General features: G+C 40.5%; 1 protein-coding gene and 2 long non-coding RNA genes across 3 annotated transcripts; all 3 read right to left on the bottom strand.

Annotated features, from left to right (window-relative positions):
- Positions 1-3: 3 nt before the first annotated feature.
- On the bottom strand, positions 4-1,504 carry LOC139534910 (uncharacterized). The gene is made up of 3 exons (XR_011667025.1): positions 1,349-1,504; positions 202-276; positions 4-68 (listed from the first exon to the last, which is right to left on the bottom strand). It is a non-coding gene; the product is annotated as an uncharacterized lncRNA (long non-coding RNA).
- Positions 1,505-3,941: 2,437 nt separating this feature from the next.
- On the bottom strand, positions 3,942-11,237 carry LOC139534915 (uncharacterized). The gene is made up of 3 exons (XR_011667030.1): positions 10,910-11,237; positions 4,536-5,347; positions 3,942-4,371 (listed from the first exon to the last, which is right to left on the bottom strand). It is a non-coding gene; the product is annotated as an uncharacterized lncRNA (long non-coding RNA).
- A 1,095-nt stretch (positions 11,238-12,332) lies between these two features.
- On the bottom strand, positions 12,333-21,247 carry LOC139534897 (Fc receptor-like protein 5). Its single transcript, XM_071334430.1, has 18 exons — positions 20,606-21,247; positions 19,685-19,729; positions 19,260-19,532; positions 18,672-18,956; positions 18,124-18,408; positions 17,557-17,820; positions 17,051-17,371; positions 16,674-16,952; positions 16,270-16,518; positions 15,935-16,051; positions 14,371-14,395; positions 14,196-14,293; positions 13,985-14,035; positions 13,505-13,585; positions 13,337-13,399; positions 13,137-13,211; positions 12,941-13,003; positions 12,333-12,776 (listed from the first exon to the last, which is right to left on the bottom strand). Coding segments are annotated over exons 1-17 (2,544 nt in total). The 5' UTR covers positions 20,637-21,247; the 3' UTR covers positions 12,333-12,776; positions 12,941-13,001.
- Between the last annotated feature and the right edge of the window lie 622 nt (positions 21,248-21,869).

The following is a 21,869-nucleotide window of genomic DNA, read 5'->3' as shown; positions in this document are numbered from 1 at the left end:
CTTACCTGGGGCTGTACCTGGCTTCAATTGAGAATAGACTGAATCTGCCTCAGGTGGGGTTGATGTTTCTGTAAGGAGTGAGGATAAAACACCAGAATAATATAACAGTTATATAAAGAATATTATACATCTAATCAATATGGGTTCAGAGGTGTGAGGTTGTGATAGGGGGAATATGGAAGGAGGGATGTCCAGTCTTACCTTTCTTCTTCTTGGCTTTGGCCTTCTGTTTAAGCTCAAACTCAACATAGGTCACATCAACAGGTCCAGTTGCTGCTGAAAATTGAAATTTCCAGTCAACAAATGAAGGAATTAGCTTATTCCATATTCATCGAAATTGCAAAATCCCACAATTAGATTTCACTGATTGTCGACCAGTACAGTGGGTCTTACTGGTGGCCTTCCCTGGCTTGACCTCGGGGCGGCAGGTATCCTAGTGGTTAGAGTATAGTTTTGTTTCATCATTGAAAATCGTAAATCCAAACCCTGCATACAAAGGAGAGACAGTAACTCTGACGTGTTCAGTGGGGTCTGACAGTGGCTGGAGGTATACATGGTACAAAGACAACACTAACAAAGTAGTGACCTTGTCTGGCAGACACACTACAACAGGAGCCAACTTAGGACCCACTTGTACATGTGTGAAACAGGACAAATATAAGCACCCACCCCAAAACATAAAAAAAAGGCTCAGTGCCTTGGTATTGAAATGTATTGAAATCAGGGGTGACAATAAAATAATAATGAAATACTAAAAGTCATACAATATACCTCAGTATTTGTATTATTTATTTTAAACAGTATTTTTGGTAATCTTTATCAAGGATGCCAATAATTTTGGACCTGACTGTATATAGTATAAAACTACACTATATAGACTCATGAGTGGTGCAGCGGTATAAGGCACTGGATCTCAGTGTTAGAGGCATCACTACAGACCCTGGTTCGATTTCAGGCTGTATCACAACAGGCCGTTATTGGGAGTCCAATAGGGCGGCGCACAACTGGCCCAGCGTCGTCTGGGTTATGGTGTGGTCGGGGTAGGCCGTCATTGTAAATGAGAAATTGTTTACAACTGACTTACCTAGTTAAATAAAAGTTAAATAAAAAATGGTTTCCTCTCTCTCAGGCTCATACTATAGCCTATTTAAAAGCTGCATTGACCAACATCTCCATTTCTCTTTAGTCTGTAAACATAGTGTAACCAAACAACGTTGTCATCTGTTGCCACATTTATTGTGCGTATGCGACATACTTCATATTCTTCGGTTGAAACATTTTCTCTTCCAATAAAGGAAATAGTTAGCTAGCAATATTCAAAATACAGATAAATACATTAATCATACACAGAGTAGCACATAAATTGAAGTGTGCTCCATTCTGAGCCGCTGGTAAGTGACTGTCGACACCAGCATGTCCTCCGGACCCCTACAGTTCCTGCGGTCTGTGACACGAATGGGGCTTTGACAGAATTAGAAAGTTACAGATGCTTAAGGAGAAACAGAAAAAATAGCATCTGACGTCATGTTCATCTCTACACAACTTCCTCTTACTGTAAAAATAAATGGACACATCAGATCTGTGGTCTTTCTGTGGGTGGAAGAGAAAATGTGTATAATAACATAGTTGTACAAAAAGTGAAGTCAATATTGCATTTATCATACCTGGTCATGTTGACATGTTCAGTACAATCTTTAATGACACTAGGAGAGGTGTCAAAGGTTTGACGTCATGGCATGTTTATCATTTGGTTTATGTTGTAGCTATTTGGAGGTCAACTGCATGTAGATGTTCTTGAGTTACAGTCTGTCAACTGTTCAAAGTAATAACCCAGGAAAATAGTGATCACAGTGGTAGATTGAATGTAAAAGAGAAATTAATAAGTGAACTACAGAAAATGTATGCTGCAAGAACAATGTCATTCTTCTCTCTGACAAGGACATACATCCCTGCACACCTTTTCATGTGTCCTCATCAGCCCAACAACTAGGTTTTTGCAGGTTTTTGCATATGATTACAACCATTTCTCTATTTGACTCTCTCTGATCAGCATCACACAGCGCCTTCCTTCACAAACCCACACTGCTAAAGAGGAAGAGAGCAAACCATGGCCCCTCAACTATGACAAACAGGTGACCTAATGTGAAGTTCGTCAGCCTTGTAATTTCATACACTGTGCACTGGAAAAAGTAAAACTTAACCAATTACTTATTTAGTGTTATTATGCAAGTTGAGTGGACTTAAAAAGGACAAGAATTTGAGCCAATGTGTTTGAGTCTTTAGAGTTTCTTCAAGAAACTCTGCTTGAAGTCAGTTGTATTTGAACAAACTTGTTGAGTAAAATTACAAATGAATGTTTGCTCAAAACAACTCAAAACGACACCAATCATTATCATTATCATTATTCCAGCATGATCTCTTGCTGGTTGATTTTCAGAATGCTTTGTTTCAATACCTGTGTATTTGCATGTACTTTAGAAAATGTTTATTTTATCTATGTTTGTGTAGCATAAGATTAATCAACCAATCAAACTAATCCAATCTGTTAGTAGTTCGACTTATTTCACCCTTTACTGTTATGGCTGTTCCAGTTAATATGATTTAGGTAGTCTCAGTAATCAATCTTCCATACCCCAACAGTCATTCTGAATGCAGGTTGCGTGTGATTAAAAGTTCCAATTGTTGGATATCCTAACTCTGGCTGGATTCCAATAGGAAATAAACATCACTTTGCAAGCCAACATAATGTGACTTGCAGGCTTGATGTGGCCTGTAAACCAGGAGTTTCAGACCAGTGTGTTAGGGTGTAACTAGGCCCTCAAAGGCTTTATGATATATGTAATGTGTGTCATAATGAGTTTCATTTTAAAGACAACATATTCACTTAGGCACTCACTTGGTGAAGGCTGGAGTACTCAAAACCATTCAATACAACAATCATGTCTCTGTCGCAAACATATACAGTCATGAGTGTTTAATTACAATTCACTCTAAATGCAAGGCACTCAACGTACGCAAAAAGTTCGAAACATTTTTTATTCTGTGAACGGCATCTTTTTTGGAATGAATTGAATTCCTCCCGTTATTGGGACAGACATGAATGCCATTTTGGACATGCGGACAAATCAAATAAGAACAACTACAATCCACATGTAACAAAGACTCTCCATCATATACTCTCTGATTACATCCTCATCAATGCCTGGCCAGCACATAATCCTGATGCAAAAGAGTACACTTTCTATTCACAGGCATAAATCAACCTCACTAATCAATGTCATACTATTATCTACAACTATTTTCTTTAATCAAGAAACTAGAAATTCGACATATGAGCTTGTCTGATCACAACACCTATAACTGCCTATGACACATTTCAGAATCTCCTAAATGTAACTAGGCCTTCTAAGAAAGGCATAAGGCCCGATGATATACTGTATATCTGATAATTAATAAAGGGAGAAGATTACAATCGTGAAAAAGAAAGCAAATAGTGCAGGTTGTGATGAAATGAAACAGTAACATCTAGGCATATCTACAGAATATACACGTGTAAGATGCAGAGGATGCAAAGGGTTCTATATCTATGGAAGGCGCAGCCTATGACCACATCCTGTTCAGCTCACAGTACTTTCTGGTAGGGAGAGAAGGGGGCCTTCTGGGCGTCCAAATGTGATCTTGTCATACAGAGTCTGCGGCTACATGTGACAGACAGTCAAGAAGAAACTGTTTCAGCATCAAGAAAGGTATAGACTATTCTCAAAGTAGACTACATAGTCTTCCATTCAATCACATACATTTTACCATTATGACCATTTATATCTTACCTTGTTCAATCTTGGGATAACCAAATCATTGACAGTTTCATAGATGGATATTGGGTTTACCTGACTGTGTGATCTTGTCTGGAATCAAAATACAGCCCATTACAATTCAGTACATACAGCTTCACACACTCAGATACATAATAATGGCAATGCATACTTACATCTCTACTTCTTGTGTTGATCATAACATCAGCATATATTGTGTTGTCAGTTTGATCTGCTGTGTTTAATAAGAACAAAATATCAACCAATCCGATACATTTATTACAGGATATCAACAAACATACCCAGGAATTAATTAGGGGTCTCACTCTTTTTCTAATTTCTAGCAAATCCCCCCAAAAATCATATCAGCTGAAGAATACTTCTAGAACCAACAGAAATGTCACCTTAAGTATAGTGGAGGCCCCTAAGCTGTACATACCTGTGTTTCTTTGGCCCCTGCAGTAGCACACTGCCACAGCTACAGTGAGGATCAGCACCACAGCGCCTCCCACTGATACTCCGATGTAGATGGTATACCACGCCAGTCCTGTCACATATTCTACAACAACACACATGATTAGACAATACAATATGATAAAGACTAAATGGCTCTATATCATTAACATCCAATGTAATCACATGCATTACATATTATATTTGACAACATAAGCTTATAAGCACACAGAAAAGTGTATGGAAGGGATTATTATGATATCTAGGTACCTGGTGTGGTTGTGTCATTTCTACACTTTACTGTTGCAGAGGCAGTTTTCCAACTGACCAGGTTGGAGGCGTTGCACTTTACACTGATGTTTCTCTCTGCTGGTGAGAGAGAGAAGTGAATCTACTGGGCGTCCCCGTAGATCTCATTGTCTCTCTCCCAGGTGTAGGTAATGTTGGGGTAGCAGGACACGTTGCACACCAGCCGTACCGTACAGGAGTGGTTGGCCAATAGCTTGATGTCTGTCTGGATCGCTACCTTGGATATAGGCTCTGACCAACCAGGAGAGAGATCAAGACTCATAATCAGTCTTCTAAATGAACCCTATCATAGCCATACCACCAGGAGAAAGACGACTTGAAAATGTGATGATATTTAACAAAGCATGGTGAGTAAGGTCAGTATGAAACCACAAAACCTATGTTGTAGTTTAAAGATCATCATCCATGGTTATGGATGTAAATAAGAATGATATTTAAAATAGGATGCAAAAAAGATGAAAACAGCCTACCGTGGACTTTCAGAGTGATGGTCTTACTGTTAATCTGACCTTTGTCCCCTTCGCCTGTAAGTAGAAAATCCCCTGAGTCTTGCAATGTCAGTTCTCTGACTGTTAAACTGAAGTTTTTGGTGTTCATCTTTAGTCTCCCCTCAAACTGGGATCCAGGTGAATATACAACTTCTGAGTTGAATTCTGCACTTTCCTTTCCCATATACTTCCACACCAAGGATTTGAAATGTCCATTCTCTATGCCTGCCAGCAGCTCCACAGAGTCCCCCACTCTCTTGTTGATGATCAGAGGAACACCTACACCTGAAACACACAAATACACACGTTATAAAGGTGAAATAAAAAATAAAAAATTCTGACATCAGTCAATGGTTGCACACTATATTACAATGATCTTATTACTGTATAATTATTCATGTAGTACGATGTAGCAAGTGATGTAATTACTCATTGTTACACTCTAATACATGTTACAGTGGGACTGTAATACTTGTGACAGTGTGCCAACATGAATAACTACACAATAATACACTACAATACAAAGTCCTACTTAATCAATAATAGATAATAATTGATTGGATTTATATAGTGCATTTCCAGGTTTCATTTATGCTGTACGTGGAACTTAGCATATTTTCACTTTATATCTTTATGTATCTGAGTGTGTGGGTCCTTTTTTACTTCATTAAAGTCCACTCCTCCCCCACATTCAGTAGAACAGGATGAGATGACAGGAAAAGAGAAGTAGGGGTGGATCTGATAACCCCTCCTCAGATCACAAGTACAAATACCACTGTGTTTACTGTGTAATTATTCACCAGAAATGCACCATATACTGCATGGGCAACATTATAATTACATATCAGTCTCAAGTAATGTTTTATAAACCCTTATAAAAAAAATGTCAGTCATGAATTAAGACTAAATACAGTTACAGTTCATTGAAGAATTTAAGACATAACTGGAGTTATCCTAGTCCTGCAATGTATCATATTATGTAATAGAAACAATAATTTGATACAGTCCCATATGACCTTAAATGTAATGAATGCCAGCCTTTAGGCACAGGGTCATAAGATCTAAACCAGGCCAGAACTTGTCCGTGTAGACCAATTTGGGTTTCCTGCAGAATCAATACATCATGTTATGTTCCTGAATATAGGTATTATGTAGGTGTTATCAAACAGTAATAAAGCAAATGTTTCGAGATATCCAACCAATCACTGATGACTAGGCATTCTTACAGGCAACACACACCATGTAAAAACCAACAAGGAAGTTAGAGAAAGCTGATGGTTTTCCTTACTTTATCATGCAAGCAAGCACATGCAATAGATCCTGTTTGGGGATGATTCTACCCTCTTGGTTTCACATTAGAATAAGGAGACCGTTGAAAAGACCCTAAGCAGCCAACTGACTAAAGTCAGTAAGTGGTTATCCATTTAGGCAAGACAGAATGTATCCTGTTTGGTTCCAAACACAAAGTGAAAAACTCTCCAACTTCTCGGTCAAGTTTAATGGTGTAGCGGTGAAGGAAAAAAGCTCTGTTACATTCATTGGGATGTGAACTGGACCAACACATGACATGTGAACTTGTGGCTCTGAAGGCCATTGGGAATGTTCACTCCAGGACCAAGTTCCTGGCAAAGGTAGCCAAGTTCCTGGATAGAGAGACAATGAGGACCCTGGCAACATCTCTGATACAGGGCCACTATGACTATGATTGTATCTCATGATTCAGTGGCATAACAAAACATCTGAAGGACAAACTTCAATCGGCCCAAAACAAACTAAAGTGTCAGTTTCCAGTTGATCTGGTGGTGGTGCAGATTAAACTGTTAATGGTTTTTAAAGTGATACATGACCTTTCCCCCAGTTACCTGTCTGGTTATTTTAATTTCATTGGAGACTCTCATGGCATCACACCAGAGCCAGTGTTGCCAATATGAGACCGCTGCTCTATAGGAGCATGGCTGGAAAAAGCTCTTTCCTTAACACTGGTGCAGAGGAATGGAATGGTGTACCAAACCATATAACATCTGTCAATACACTAGGGAGTTTAAATAACTTCCGGCGCCGACAGAGATGGCCGCCTCGCTTCGCGTTCCTAGGAAACTATGCAGTATTTTGTTTTTTTATGTGTTATTTCTTACATTGGTACCCCAGGTAATCTTAGGTTTCATTACATACAGTCGGGAGGAACTACTGAATATAAGAGCAACGTCAACTTACCATCATTACAACCAGGAAGCGGATCCTGTGTTTTGCCTTCCACCCAGTACAATGGATCTGATCCCAGCCGGCGACCCTAAACAACGACGCCGTAAAAGGGGCAAACGAAGCGGTCTTCTGGTCAGGCTTCGGAGACGGGCACATCGCGCTCCACTCCCTAGCATACTACTCGCCAGTGTTCAGTCTCTTGACAACAAGGTTGATGAAATCCGAGCAAGGGTAACATTCCAGAGAGACATCAGAGACTGTAACGTTCTTTGCTTCACGGAAACATGGCTCACTCGAGAGACGCTAACGGAGTCGGTGCAGCCAGCTGGTTTCTTCACGCATCGCGCCAACAGAAACAAACATCTTTCTGGTAAGAAGAGGGGCGGGGGTGTATGCCTTATGATTAACGAGACGTGGTGTGATCATAACAACATGCAGGAACTCTAGTCATTCTGTTCACCTGATTTAGAATTCCTCACAATCAAATGTCGACCGCATTATCTACCAAGGGAATTCTCTTCGATTATAATCACAGCCGTATATATTACCTCCCAAGCAGACACATCGATGGCCCTGAACAAACTTTATCTGACTCTATGTAAACTGGAAACCACACACCCTGAGGCTGCATTCCTCGTAGCTGGGGATTTTAACAAGGCTAATCTGAAAACAAAACTCCCTAAATTCTATCAGCATATCGATTGCGCAACCAGGGCTGGTAAAACCTTGGATCATTGTTATACTAACTTCCGCGACGCATATAAGGCCCTCCCCCGCCCTCCTTTCGGAAAAGCTGACCACGACTCCATTTTAATGCTTCCAGCCTACAAACAGAAACTAAAACAGCAAGCTCCCGCGCTCAGGTCTGTTCAACGCTGGTCCGACCAATCTGATTCCACGCTTCAAGACTGCTTCGATCACGTGGATTGGGATATGTTCCGCATTGCGTCCAACAACAACAACATTGACGAATACGCTGATTTGGTGAGCGAGTTCATTAGAAAGTGCATTGACGATGTCGTACCCACAGCAACGATTAAAACATTCCCAAACCAGAAACCGTGGATTGATGGCAGCATTCGCGTGAAACTGAAAGAGCGAACCACTGCTTTTAACCAGGGCAAGGTGACCGGAAATATGACCGAATACAAACAGTGTAGCTATTCCCTCCGCAAGGCAATCAAACAAGCTAAGTGCCAGTATAGAGACAAACTAGAGTCGCAATTCAACAGCTCAGACACAAGAGGTATGTGGCAGGGTCTACAGTCAATCACGGATTACAAAAAGAAAACCAGCCCTGTCGCGGACCAGGATGTCTTGCTCCCAGACAGACTAAGTAACTTTTTTGCTCGCTTTGAGAACAATACAGTGCCCCTGACACGGCCCGCTACCAAAACCTGCGGAATCTCCTTCACTGCAGCCGAGGTGAGTAAAACATTTAAACGTGTTAACCCTCGCAAGGCTGCAGGCCCAGACGGCATTCCCAGCCGCGTCCTCAGAGCATGCGCAGACCAGCTGGCTGGTGTGTTTACGGACATATTCAATCAATCCTTATCCTAGTCTGCTGTTCCCACATGCTTCAAGAGGGCCACCATTGTTCCTGTTCCCAAGAAAACTAAGGTAACTGAGCTAAACGACTACCGCCCCGTAGCACTCACTTCCGTCATCATGAAGTGCTTTGAGAGACTAGTCAAGGACCATATCACCTCCACCCTACCTGACACCCTAGACCCACTCCAATTTGCTTACCGACCCAATAGGTCCACAGACGACGCAATCGCAACCACACTGCACACTGCCCTAACCCATCTGGACAAGAGGAATACCTATGTGAGAATGCTGTTCATCGACTACAGCTCAGCATTTAACACCATAGTACCCTCCAAACTCGTCATCAAGCTCGAGACCCTGGGTCTCGACCCCGCCCTGTGCAACTGGGTCCTATACTTCCTGACGGGCCGCCCTCAGGTGGTGAGGGTAGGTAACAACATCTTCACCCCGCTGATCCTCAACACTGGGGCCCCACAAGGGTGTGTTCTGAGCCGTCTCCTGTACTCCCTGTTCACCCACGACTGCGTGGCCATGCACGCCTCCAACTCAATCATCAAGTTTGCGGACGACACTACAGTGGTAGACTTGATTACCAACAACGACGAGATGGCCTACAGGGAGGAGGTGAGGGCCCTCAGGTGTCAGGAAAATAGGTGTCAGGAAAATAACCTCACAGTCAACGTCAACAAAACAAAGGAGATGATTGTGGACTTCAGGAAACAGCAGAGGGAGCACCCCCCTATCCACATCGACGGGACAGTAGTGGAGAAGGTGGAAAGTTTTAAGTTCCTCTGTGTACACATCACGGACAAACTGAATTGGTCCAACCACACAGACAGCGTTGTGAAGAAGGTGCAGCAGCGCCTCTTCAACCTCAGGAGGCTGAAGAAATTCGGCTTGTCACCAAAAGCACTCACAAACTTCTACAGATGCACAATCGAGAGCATCCTGTCGGGCTGTATCACCGCCTGGTACGGCAACTGCTCCGCCCACAACCGTAAGGCTCTCCAGAGGGTAGTGAGGTCTGCACAACGCATCACCGGGGGCAAACTACCTGCCCTCCAGGACACCTACACCACCCGATGTCACAGGAAGGCCATAAAGATCATCAAGGACAACAACCGCCCGAGCCACTGCCTGTTCACCCCGCTATAATCCAGAAGGCGAGGTCAGTACAGGTACATCAAAGCAGGGACCGAGAGACTGAAAAACAGCTTCTATCTCAAGGCCATCAGACTGTTAAACAGCCACCACTAACATTTAGTGGCCACTGCCAACATACTGACTCAACTCCAGCCACTTTAATAATGGGAATTGATGGAAGTTATGTAAAAATATATCACTAGCCACTTTAAACAATGCCACTTAATATAATGTTTACATACCCTACATTACTCATCTCATATGTATATGTATATACTGTACTCTATATCATCTACTGCATCTTGCCATCTTTATGTAACACATGTATCACTAGCCACTTCAAACTATGCCACTTTATGTTTATATACCCTACATTACTCATCTCATATGTATATACTGTACTCTATACCATCTACTGCATCTTGCCTATGCCGTTCTGTACCATCACTCATTCATATATCTTTATGTACATATTCTTTATCCCTTTACACTTGTGTGTATAAGGTAGTAGTTGTGGAATTGTTAGGTTAGATTACTTGTTGGTTATTACTGCATTGTCGGAACTAGAAGCACAAGCATTTCGCTACACTCGCATTAACATCTGCTAACCATGTGTATGTGACAAATACAATTTGATTTGATTTGATTTGATATATACCTTTAAGACATGGTTTATGTGCAAAATGCTTCAAAACTGTGCAAGTATAATTGTTTCAATGAACGTTACTTGGTAATCTATTTTATTCCTTTTACGGGTTCCTCTCTATTCATGAGATGTATTTGAGATGTATTTTGTTTTCATGTTATCTTGTGTACACTGTATTTTTGTTTTATTGTATATTCAAGAGGACAACAATGGGGATACGTTTTTAACCTTGTTTGTGTCATCCTCGTTGATGGTTCTACTGTGTTTAAAATGTTGAAATAAATAAGAATAGTTACAGAACTTACCATAGTGGAGGTTGGAGAGTAGGAGAAGTAGTATTCCCTGTTTGGAGAAGCAGGAGATGGGACCACCAGACATCTCTTAAAGGTGTTGGCTGTTATCCTCTGGCTGTATGTCCTTATCTATCACTGTCACTGATAGCTAGCAGTTGACTATCCAAAACACACAGAGAAGCTAGAGCAGAGAGGAGAAAGAGCAGAGACTTCCTTTTGATGAGGGCTGCTGTTCTATAAAATAATTCCTGTATGTTAGCTGAAAAATAAGTCACATTCTACCTCTTCACTCAGCTTGAGAGTTAGAAGATGAGGCGTGGGTGTGTTTGGGGTCTGTCACTGTGTTGATCAGTGTGATGGTGGTGGTTTTGGAGCATGTGTTTCCTAGCTGCTGCTGGTTGTGTGGTTAATGGTCATGGTGTTTCACAGATACCGGTAGCTTTGTTACTTTATGAGCAGACCATTCAATGTTGCAGAGAAAGAGGAAGGAGCTAGATAGAGGGCTCGGGAGAAGAGAGAGAAAGACAGAGAGCGAGATTGAGACAGAGACAGAGATAGAGAAAGAAAGACAGAGAGAGAGAGAGGGGGGAGAGAGGGGGGGTTAGAGAGAGCAAGCGAGAGAGAGCAAAAATGTCATAACACTGTCTGTGCAGTTTCATCTTGGCTTCATATGTCTGCAGAATTGTTTGCATGACTTCTTCTGCATGCTCATAGGTCAGTGTGACTGAGGGACATGAAACACCTGCCAACTTTTCGGAAGGTAATGCGTCCCAGGTTACTGATAGAGGCCCCCCTTCTACGTTTCATATAACAGCTTGTGGTGATGTCACTTCCTGTGACTGTTTCTCAGGAGCAGTGACAATGACCTGGCTGCCGGCTGTCTGTCTGACCACTTAGACATAAACACATAGACACAGAAAACCTCTAACTGGAACAGTGACCTTCCAGACCATGCAGGGACACTGAAAATATCAGTCAGAGTAATACACCACTAATGTCATTAATCGTTATGACCTGTCTGTAGGATGAACAGGTAATATGGGAGAACTGGTAGTCATTCATACGTAGGTTACTAGCTCCTCAGAACTCCTGCAGAGTATATGACATCATAAAATTGAGAAGAACTGTTCTTTTCGGGCACACTCTTCCCCCAAAAGTCATTCTGAAAATCTCAACGGGTCTTCAGCAGATGGGGTACGGCTTTTGAACTTTGCTCATGGGGCATTGATGTTATATTTCTCAAGATTCAATGGGTATATATAATTAAGTCCAAAAATGTATGTAGAAATAGCAGATTGCCCTTTAACTCACACATTGTGGAGAGTGAGATCATTACTAGGCTGAAAGGAGGTTTGACCAAATGAGGTTGTATGGAAAAGTTGATGATGATGAGGACAATATCTATTTACTGTAAGAAAGCACTCATACCATCTGGTGGATAAAAAATTGTTTATTAAAAAAGCACAATGCAAAGATATTGTAAAAGTACAGGCCATTAGAAGAAAACGTGGATAATACTTTTTGGGAAATTCATATACAAATATGTTATTCTATCATCTGAATAGATCAACAATAAAACTCAATTCACAATACAAAGCAGATACAATTGCAGTAGCTGCAAATAAGATGCATCATCATTGCACCATATAGTCGAAAAAAGATGCTTTTACAGTGAAACACAATTAAACCATGCTTAAATACAATAAAATAAGTAAATAAAATAAGTAACGCCTTAATGTACAAGGTGTTATTGCGTGTGTGTTTGTGCATGTGTGTGTTTGCTTGTGTGTGTTGAGCGTACAAAATCCATGTTCCGGGTTCCTCCTCCTCCTCTGATGGTGTGTCCTTCCATCCCTCCATCCCTCCATCCCTCAGGTACCTGCAACATGTCATCACACAAAGTTGTTCAGGACATGCAGTCAAATAAACTGTTAAGAATTAAACAAAGAGACATACTTTAAATACATTATATTTTGATTTCAGAGAATTAGATCCATATTAGTATCATATTAATTATCAATAGCATATATTTATTAGTCTTACCTGGGGCTGTGCCTGGCTTCAATTGAGAATAGACCGAATCTGCCTCAGGTGGGGTTGATGTTTCTGTAAGGAGTGAGGATAAAACATCAAAATAATATAACAGTTATATACAGAATATTATGCACCTAGTCAATATGGGGTCAGAGGTGTGAGGGGATGATAGGGGGAATATTGATGGAGGGATGTCCAGTCTTACATTTCTTCTTCTTGGTTTTGTCCTTCTGTTTAAGGTCAACCTCAGCATAGGTCACATCAACAAGTCCAGTTGCTGCTGAAAATGAACATTTCCAGTCAACAAATGAATGAAGTAGCTTATTGAATATTCTGCAGCTTTTTTGAAACTCCAAAATCACACATTTAATTTCACTGACTGCCAACCTGTAGAATGGTTCTCACCTGTGGTCTTCCCTGTCTTGACCTCAGAATAGACTGGATTTTCTTTTGGATCAGCTGTCATTTCTGAGGAGGAGGGGAGAATTTGATCATATATTTATGTTTTTATCAAATGTGATGAGTAAAAAACACTGCTACATTTTGTATGAATTTATGTGACAGTTGAGTTACTTTTCTTTTTCTTGTCCAACTTTTTGAGTTGAATCTTGGCGTACATCACCTCACTTGGTCCAGCAGTAGCAGCACCAGCATCTGCAATATACAGGTAATACACTAATATCTCTACTTAGTATTAATATGTTAGTAATATTAAACATATGAAGAACAGCAACAACAACAACTCTATACTGTATTCATGCTAAATTTCACATACAGGTAGGTAGCCTAGAGGTTAGTAACCAAAAGGTTGCTGGTAACCAAAAGGTTGTTGATCGAATCCCCGAGCTGACAAGGGAAAAATCTGTCATTCTACAACTGAGCAAGGCAGCTAACCCACTGTTCCCCAGGCATCGAAGACGTGGATGTCAATTAAGGCAGCCCCCCCGCACCTCTCTGATTCAGAGGGGTTGGGTTAAATGCAGAAGACACATTTCATTTGAAGGTATTCAGTTGTACAACTGACTAGGTATCCCCCTTTCCCTTTCCCAGTACCATTGTCATTACTGTCTGAGGGTGTGATTGTATCATAGATGTTAGCGCCACCTGTTGGTCAAAGAAGAGAGAGACAGATTAATAGGTTGGTTTTCCCTCAGCTTGCCTAGGGACATAGAGTACGGTAACATCTATATAAAGTGAATGGTGAAAAGTCAGTATGTCAAGTTACAGAGAGGAGAGTGACAGTGGTCTGGGATGAGAGACTGACCATGCTGCAGACGTGTATACACAGCATCAGTAGCCTGGCCCTGGGTAGATCCTTGGTCCTGTTGGGGGTCCAGGTTGGTCCTCTGGGGCTGGGGGGGCCTACAGGGAGAGAGATACTCATGAAACACACAGATTCTATTTTACTGTATGAAAAGTTGAAAGACAGGTGTACTCACCAGAATATTCTGTTGCAACAGGAACCTGTAATGAGAAATGCATAGTGTCATGACGTTGGGTTGGGGGTAGGTTTACGACAGTCATAAATACCTCTTTCCCCCTTTTTCTCTCTCCCCACTATAACTGATGTGACATAAGGAAACCTATGGGTTAACATAGAGCTTCTGGGTAACATCAGAAGTTGGGGGAAATGAACTATATTCTGGTAATCCAACCAACTGAACATATGTGGTGGTACTTAAGGTATATTATGTCAGTTCGGTTGCCCTCTGACACATTCTAATCAATGATAGAATGACATAAACTCTACTGTGAAAAGTCTAAACGTCAGAGGTATCGGATTCACATGGAATTGTTGTTTAATTGAAATGTTTGAATATGACATTATTTGTGAAGAGGTGAAATGTAATTTTAGCTTCCAAATGAGAGATCTGTACTTTCATAAGTTTTCCTCTGCTCACAGTGGCCCGCCCCTGTGAAGAGGCATGGGTTACAAACTTTTCAGACACACCCCTCTCCCTCCACTATATAAAGCCAGTGACAAGAATATAACTTCCTGTTCCGGATACACCAGGATGACGGTCCTGTGTCAGAATGGTTCAGACAATAACTACAGAACTAGGCCAACATCAGCATGGACTTTGATTGTGAATGGTATGAACTTTGAACTCGTGTTCACTACAGAAGTGATATCTCCTAGCCGTTGAGTTGGCAACAGCTGCTACAAACGCAGGTTAGGAAGGACAGTCCGAGTATCCCGTCTACTACCCACAACGTTACTACAACGTATCCCGTGACTACCAGAGACATTCTCCAAAGGACAGAGGACTCGGGTTGGCGATACGGTCTTCCATCTACCACCAACCTACTGAAGCGCAGCTCAGAGTAAATATTTATTGCATTTTCTTTTTCAAATGGGCGGTAATTTAGAATGCATCAGATACTGTATTTACGACAGCACAGCTCGCCTATGTTCCAGCCTCCCGCTCTTTCACTAAAATCCCGCCCCTTCCCTTTGTGTAGCAAGCTGTCATATCTATTCCGCCCGCTAGGGACGTTTTCTGTATGACGTAATTTGTGATCAAGTTATGATTTAATTGTATATGTGTGATTCTGTGTGATTAGTTAGGTATTTAGTAAATAAATAATTAAACCCAATTTTGTATTGCTGATTCAACTTGTTAGCCAGGATTCTTGCAGATAACCAAGGACTTACAACTTTCAGCTGAGACTGAATAAAATGACGATTCATGTGACTGCTATTTAGTAAAATATTACTAAATCTTTAAGAGTTTATTCGAAAGATAACAGCTCTATAAATATTATTTTGTGGTGTCCCTCTCTAGTTAATTAATATTTACATGATTAGTTCAATCAGGTAATATTAATTACGGAGAAATTATTTTATAGAATAGCATGTCATAGCAATCAATCTGGCATAGACAAAGACACGACAATAGTATATTACTGTATCAATTCGTTATTGTTTTAAACTTTTGTAATTAGACATTTTTCTCCTAAACATGAACTAAAAAGATAAATGTGAATTGATGAAAGTTTCACCTCCGGCTTTTTTATATCGACACAGCAGTACCAGGAGAATGGCCAGAAGAACACCAGGAACAACCAGGCCCACAACCACTCCTACTAGGACTGATGTAGAGGGTCCAGGAGTTACACCTGGAGAGAGAACAGCAAATCACTATCAGGTTCTGAGGTAGTTGTAGAAAATGAATAAAGTAGTGGACAAAGTGAATATATATTTGACATCTGACTTCAGATCAGATGACCAGCCTGAGCTTGTAACTCCAAACCTACAGCATGCTTTTTAACACTACAAATGACTGATGACCACAGATATTATGAAAAGGCCATGTGATTATAAAAGTTTTTTTCACCTCTCACTGTCACCCAGCTCTCTGGTGATTCTCCTTCATTAGATTTACACTTGTAGGAGCCTTCATCTGACTTGGATACTGCAGGGATGGTCATCTCTCCTGTGGTCTCATTCCTGATGAGTACTCCATCTTTGTAGAAATCAACCTTGGGGTTCGGGTTTGTTTCCTGATATCTATTTGTACAGCTGAGAGTCATAGACTCTCCCTCAGTTATGGGATAGGGAGGGCTCTCCAGGATCAGAGTGCCAACTGTAACAAAAAATATAAATAATACTGTAAATCTGGAGTAATCACCAACATGAGCTTGTATTTTATGAGATGCAACCATTCAGTTAAAGAATTGAACATCATTATCATACATTGTAATATAAAAAACGTTAGTGACTGTTGTACAACAGACGTACCATTCACTGTGATGTTGACAGCATTACTGTACTCTCCTGATCCAGACTCACACCAGTACACTCCACTGTCCTTTTTACGTGTGGACCTGATGGTACATGTGGACCCTGCTATTGATCCCCAGTTAGAGACACACTCTGACTCCACTGCTTTCTCTCTGTATCTCTTCAGTCTCCATCCAGTAGAGTTCCTCTTCTCCTCACAGCTTAGTGAGAGAGACGTTGATGTAAAGTGTTGAGTTCTGTTAGGTCTTATTTTGAAAGACACTGATGGTTGCAGATCTGAAACAAAGAGTGACAGAGTCAAACGTACACAGTAGTTAAATATACACGAGGGGAACTTAAATGTGATTAAATGCAGTTTCAATGCAGTTAGTTACCTCCTGACCAGAGAAACTGAGGTTCACTGTACAGTGTGTCATAGACTGGGTCTCCTCTCCCAGCTCTACACACATATCCTCCTGTGTGACTAGGACCAGCAGGGATCAGAGTGTAGGAGTCTTCACTAGTCCCACTGCCAGATAGAGGCTCTACAGAGTAGGACCTGTCTGATAGGGAGAGTAACCCAGCTGTGTAGGGAACAGTTCGGTACCAGAAGAACCTCCAGCCTGTAGATGACTCTTTAACCCCACAGCTCAGAGTAACTGAGTCTCCAGGGTTCAGCCACTGAGGAGAGACACTCAGGACAGCTTGGGGTTTATCTGTTATGAAGGAAATGACACAAATCAAATGTTCAGTCTTTAAAATGTTTACCCATTTTGTTTTTATTGTATTGTACCTCACCCCAAAATCAAACTATAGTTTTGTTTCATCATTGAAACCACTGTCTGCTATTTGACCTCATCCCTTCTGTCTTTCTCTTGCAATCCCATAAAAACAGACTTACCTAACACTGTCAATTGTATAGCATTACTTGTCTGGGAGTGTTTTAAGCCATTTGTTTTCTGAAGACCTTCACAGGTATATAGACCATTTTTTGCAGGACTGATTCTGTACTCAGGCTCTGTTTTGGTGTAGACCGACTTCCCACGGTTATAAAACGCATACTCAATCTCTTCTCCCCCCTGTATGTCACATCTGAGAGTGACAGTCTCCCCACTGAATATCTGGGACCAGTTGGGTTGGAGGGTCAGAACAGCCACAGGTCTCTCTGCACAGACACAACACAGAAAATAAACATTATCACACACCTTAGAATGTAAAATAATGTTGATCAGCATTCATCACAACATGACCATATCATAAGTTGTCATTTCTGAACATACAGTATGCACTCTGAACTGTCTGACTTACCAATATCTATCAGAATACTGACATATACAGTGATGTCCACACACACACACACACACACACACACACACACACACACACACACACACACACACACACACACACACACACACACACACACACACACACACACACACACACACACACACACACACACACACACCTTTCACAGTGATAGTGACAGGATCACTGATGATTGATGATATGGGTCTGGACTGGATCTCTCCCTGACACCAGTAGAGACCCTGGTCCGACTCAGCAGCTCTACTGATGGTGAAGGTGGCTCCTGTTGTAGTGTGTCTGCCAGACAAGGTCACTACTTTCTTAGTGTTGTCTTTGTACCATGTATACCTCCAGCCACTGTCAGACCCCACGGAACACGTCAGAGTTACTGTCTCTCCATTGTATGCAGGGTTTGGTGTTATGGTCAGTGTAGCTTTGGGCAGGGCTGTGAGAAAAGAGCATGATTTAAAGATCTGGATACATGCTTAGCAACATCCAAAGATTTAGTTGTTGTTGGAACGTTTTCTTACTATAAAAGTCCAGTGCAGTCAGAGCACAAATCTTTCCAACGTATGATCTTACTTCTGTAGGTAGTACTGTAACTATGCATTTGTCCATTCATACTGACACACAGACCACATTTACATAATTGACTCAATATAAATAGTGTCCATTTGTTTGATTAAAAAAACACATCAAGTAACTCACCTTTCACAGTGATAGTGACAGGATCCCTGATGATTGATGATATGGATCTGGACTGGATCTCTCCCTGACACCAGTAGAGACCCTGGTCAGACTCAGCAGCTCTACTGATGGTGAAGGTGGCTTCTGTTGTAGTGTGTCTGCTAGACAAGGTCACTACTTTGTTACTGTTGTCTTTGTACCATGTATAGCTCCAGCCACTGTCAGATCCCACTGAACACGTCAGAGTTACTGTCTCTCCATTGTATGCAGGGTCTGGATTTACGGTCAGTGTAGTTTCAGGAAGAGCTAAGAAAACAGAGAGCAGAATATCAAAACATCTGGATTCATGCTTGGTCATTTTAAATAATTTTGCTGTTGCATTTAAGTTTTGATTAAAGTTTATTTTAAATAGGGGTATGTTGACTCTATTCAGTTAAAATGTATAGTGTAAACAGTATATCTGTATTTAGATTAACCCTCACAAAATTCATAAAGTCCAGATAGTGATTGAAGATTAATAGTGAGCTCACCAGTGACACTAATGTAGAGAGATGTATCTATGTCAAGTGGTTATGGGCATGGAGGCACTTGAGAGATAAGATGATATACCTGTTACCGTTAGTCTGACTGCATCACTCCACTCAGAATGCTTCTTCTGATCAATATGTTTACCCAGACACCAGTAGTTACCATTGTCTGAAATATTAACCTCACTGATCTCATATTCATGATTCCTACTGATTGTGTCTACATCATCCTTGCGCCATGTGTATTCCCAGTCAGTGACTTCTCCCCTCTGTATGTTACATCTGAGAGTGACAGACTCTCCACTGAATATCTGGGAGGATGTGGGGTATATGGTCAGAACAGCCTTTGCCTTTCCTGCACAAAATAAAACCAGCATGATACAATTATTTTTTTGAGACACTCAAAACTAAAAATATGTCTCGTCAAAAGAAGCTTTAAAAATCACAAATAAAACATTTGATGAAGCATTAAGAGTTTGAGGTTTGATCAAGTGTTCAAATATGTACCATCATCATCTTCAGAGTGTCCAGAGTAGATGTGTGTACTCAGCACTACAACAAAGAAAGTCACATTGCTTCAATATTAACTTGAAATAAATAATAACATGCCATAATCATGTTACTGATTACCAAATCCATTCTGTACTTTATTTTAAAGGTGCAATCTATGATTTCTATACACATTTTTTATCATTAAATTAGTCGTAGGCATTTATTCTTGAAGAGTATAACTTTTAATTCCCTCAAAACTGTCTGATCCCATCATAAACCGAAATATATGGTTATTTTATGACAATTATTGTAAACAATGTAGATGGATGAATTTCCTTATTCCCATCCCAGCCATATACCTTAAAAAGTGTCAGGGTGGCCATTTTGTGGTAGATTGAATTACGGACGGCAGCTTTAAATGGCCGCTGACTTCCCATGTTCTGCACACAGAGAGTGTACAGAGACCAAAAACACCAAAACACCACGCATTAATCTCTAAACACAGTTTACTATAACTGTAGCGAAGGAACCCTCAACCGTTTACAATAATCACAACTTGATTATACAACACATCCAACAAATATTGCATTTTATATTCATTGTCATTGACAACACATTTTGCAACCATTGAGTTAACACCACTCTTTAGTTCCTGAGTAATGACTTGGTTAAGTGCACACCACCACACTAACCAGGTCTGCATGGCATCGGCTATACAAGCTCAGGTTCTTACAGAGATGCAACATCAATGTAGGGTGGTCACTTTCTTTGAGTGCCATGTACTAATATTTTCTCAATAAGGGATAAAACACCAAAAACAAACCTAAAGCATGAAACTGTCTTCATTTTGATTAATGTCTTATTCCCTTTTCCTTTAAATTCTTAGTAAATCAGGTAATTAGTGTTCATTAACAAACCCACTAACTCAGTACTTACATAGCAGCAAACAGAGCAAGGTGTGCTCCATTCTGTCCCCACAGACAAGTGACTTTCTCTATGACTACAGTCCTAACAAACCCCTTTACTCCACTCTGAGATCACACCTCTTCACCGCACACAGAAAAACAGAGAGAAAGATTCTTGAGAAATGTAAAAATAGATAGATAAGTAAGTGTAGGCCTTCCCTCAAACCTCTGCTCAGTTGTCAGGTGTCAAGCCAAGCCAGCTAACCTCAGTTGTGGCACAATGGAAATGGACATCTCCAGCCACCTCTCACTTCTCAATCACTCTCTCTCTCACTCATAAAAATAAATGAATAAATAAGTAAAAAAATAATTGACAAAAAGAAAAGCAATTGAAAAAAGTTTAAAATAATGACAAAAAGAAAAAATAGGCAAACACAAACAATATACACACACACACACACACACACACACACACACACACACACCTCAGACGGTTCTGAGTAATACGTTTAGTTAGCTACTGTCTACATAGATATGTTTGTTATTGTGTTGTTTATGGTTGTATTTCAATTTGTTTTATATATGTGCTGTGTATCAGGGCTATTGTTCATGTACTGTATTATGTGTGTGTTGTTTGTGTGTGTGATAGTGTATGTGTGTGTGTGTGTGTGTGTGTGTGTGTGTGTGTGTGTGTGTGTGTGTGTGTGTGTGTGTGTGTGTGTGTGTGTGTGTGTGTGTGTGTGTGTGTGTGTGTGTGTGTGTGTGTGTGTGTGTGTGTGTGTATATTGTTTGTGTTTGCCTATTGTTTAATTTTGTCATTATTTTAAACTTTTTTCAATTGCTTTTCTTTTAAAAATTATTTTTTTAAACTTATTTATTAATTTATTTTTATATACATTATATATATATATATATTTATATTTTTTTGTATTTTCTTAAAACCGCATTGTTGGTTAAGGGCTTGTAAGTAAGCATTTCACTTTTGTATTTGGCGGATGTGACAAATAACATTTGATTTGTGTGTTATTTATTACCACTGAACAGAGATGGGAGGAGTTTCAAATCGGTAACTGGGGAACTGGGTTTCCAGGTTAAAGTCTAGAGGTTCATTTAGCTTCACATCATTACATGTTGAATACATGAATCTATTTTCGTTAACTATTTACCTCTAAAAATATCTAAGTGGTATGTTGTAGAGTGTAGAGTGTGGGACACATGTACAACATTTGTGAAGAAACCAGGAGAAAGGTTACAGGGGAAAGCAGTTACAGACTTCACCTTTAGTTTGTATACTA

This window comes from Salvelinus alpinus, chromosome 11, assembly GCF_045679555.1.
Source record: "Salvelinus alpinus chromosome 11, SLU_Salpinus.1, whole genome shotgun sequence".
Lineage (NCBI taxonomy): Eukaryota > Metazoa > Chordata > Actinopteri > Salmoniformes > Salmonidae > Salvelinus > Salvelinus alpinus.
Note: the sequence above shows the minus strand (reverse complement) of the source record. Positions and strands in the feature narration are given on the sequence as shown.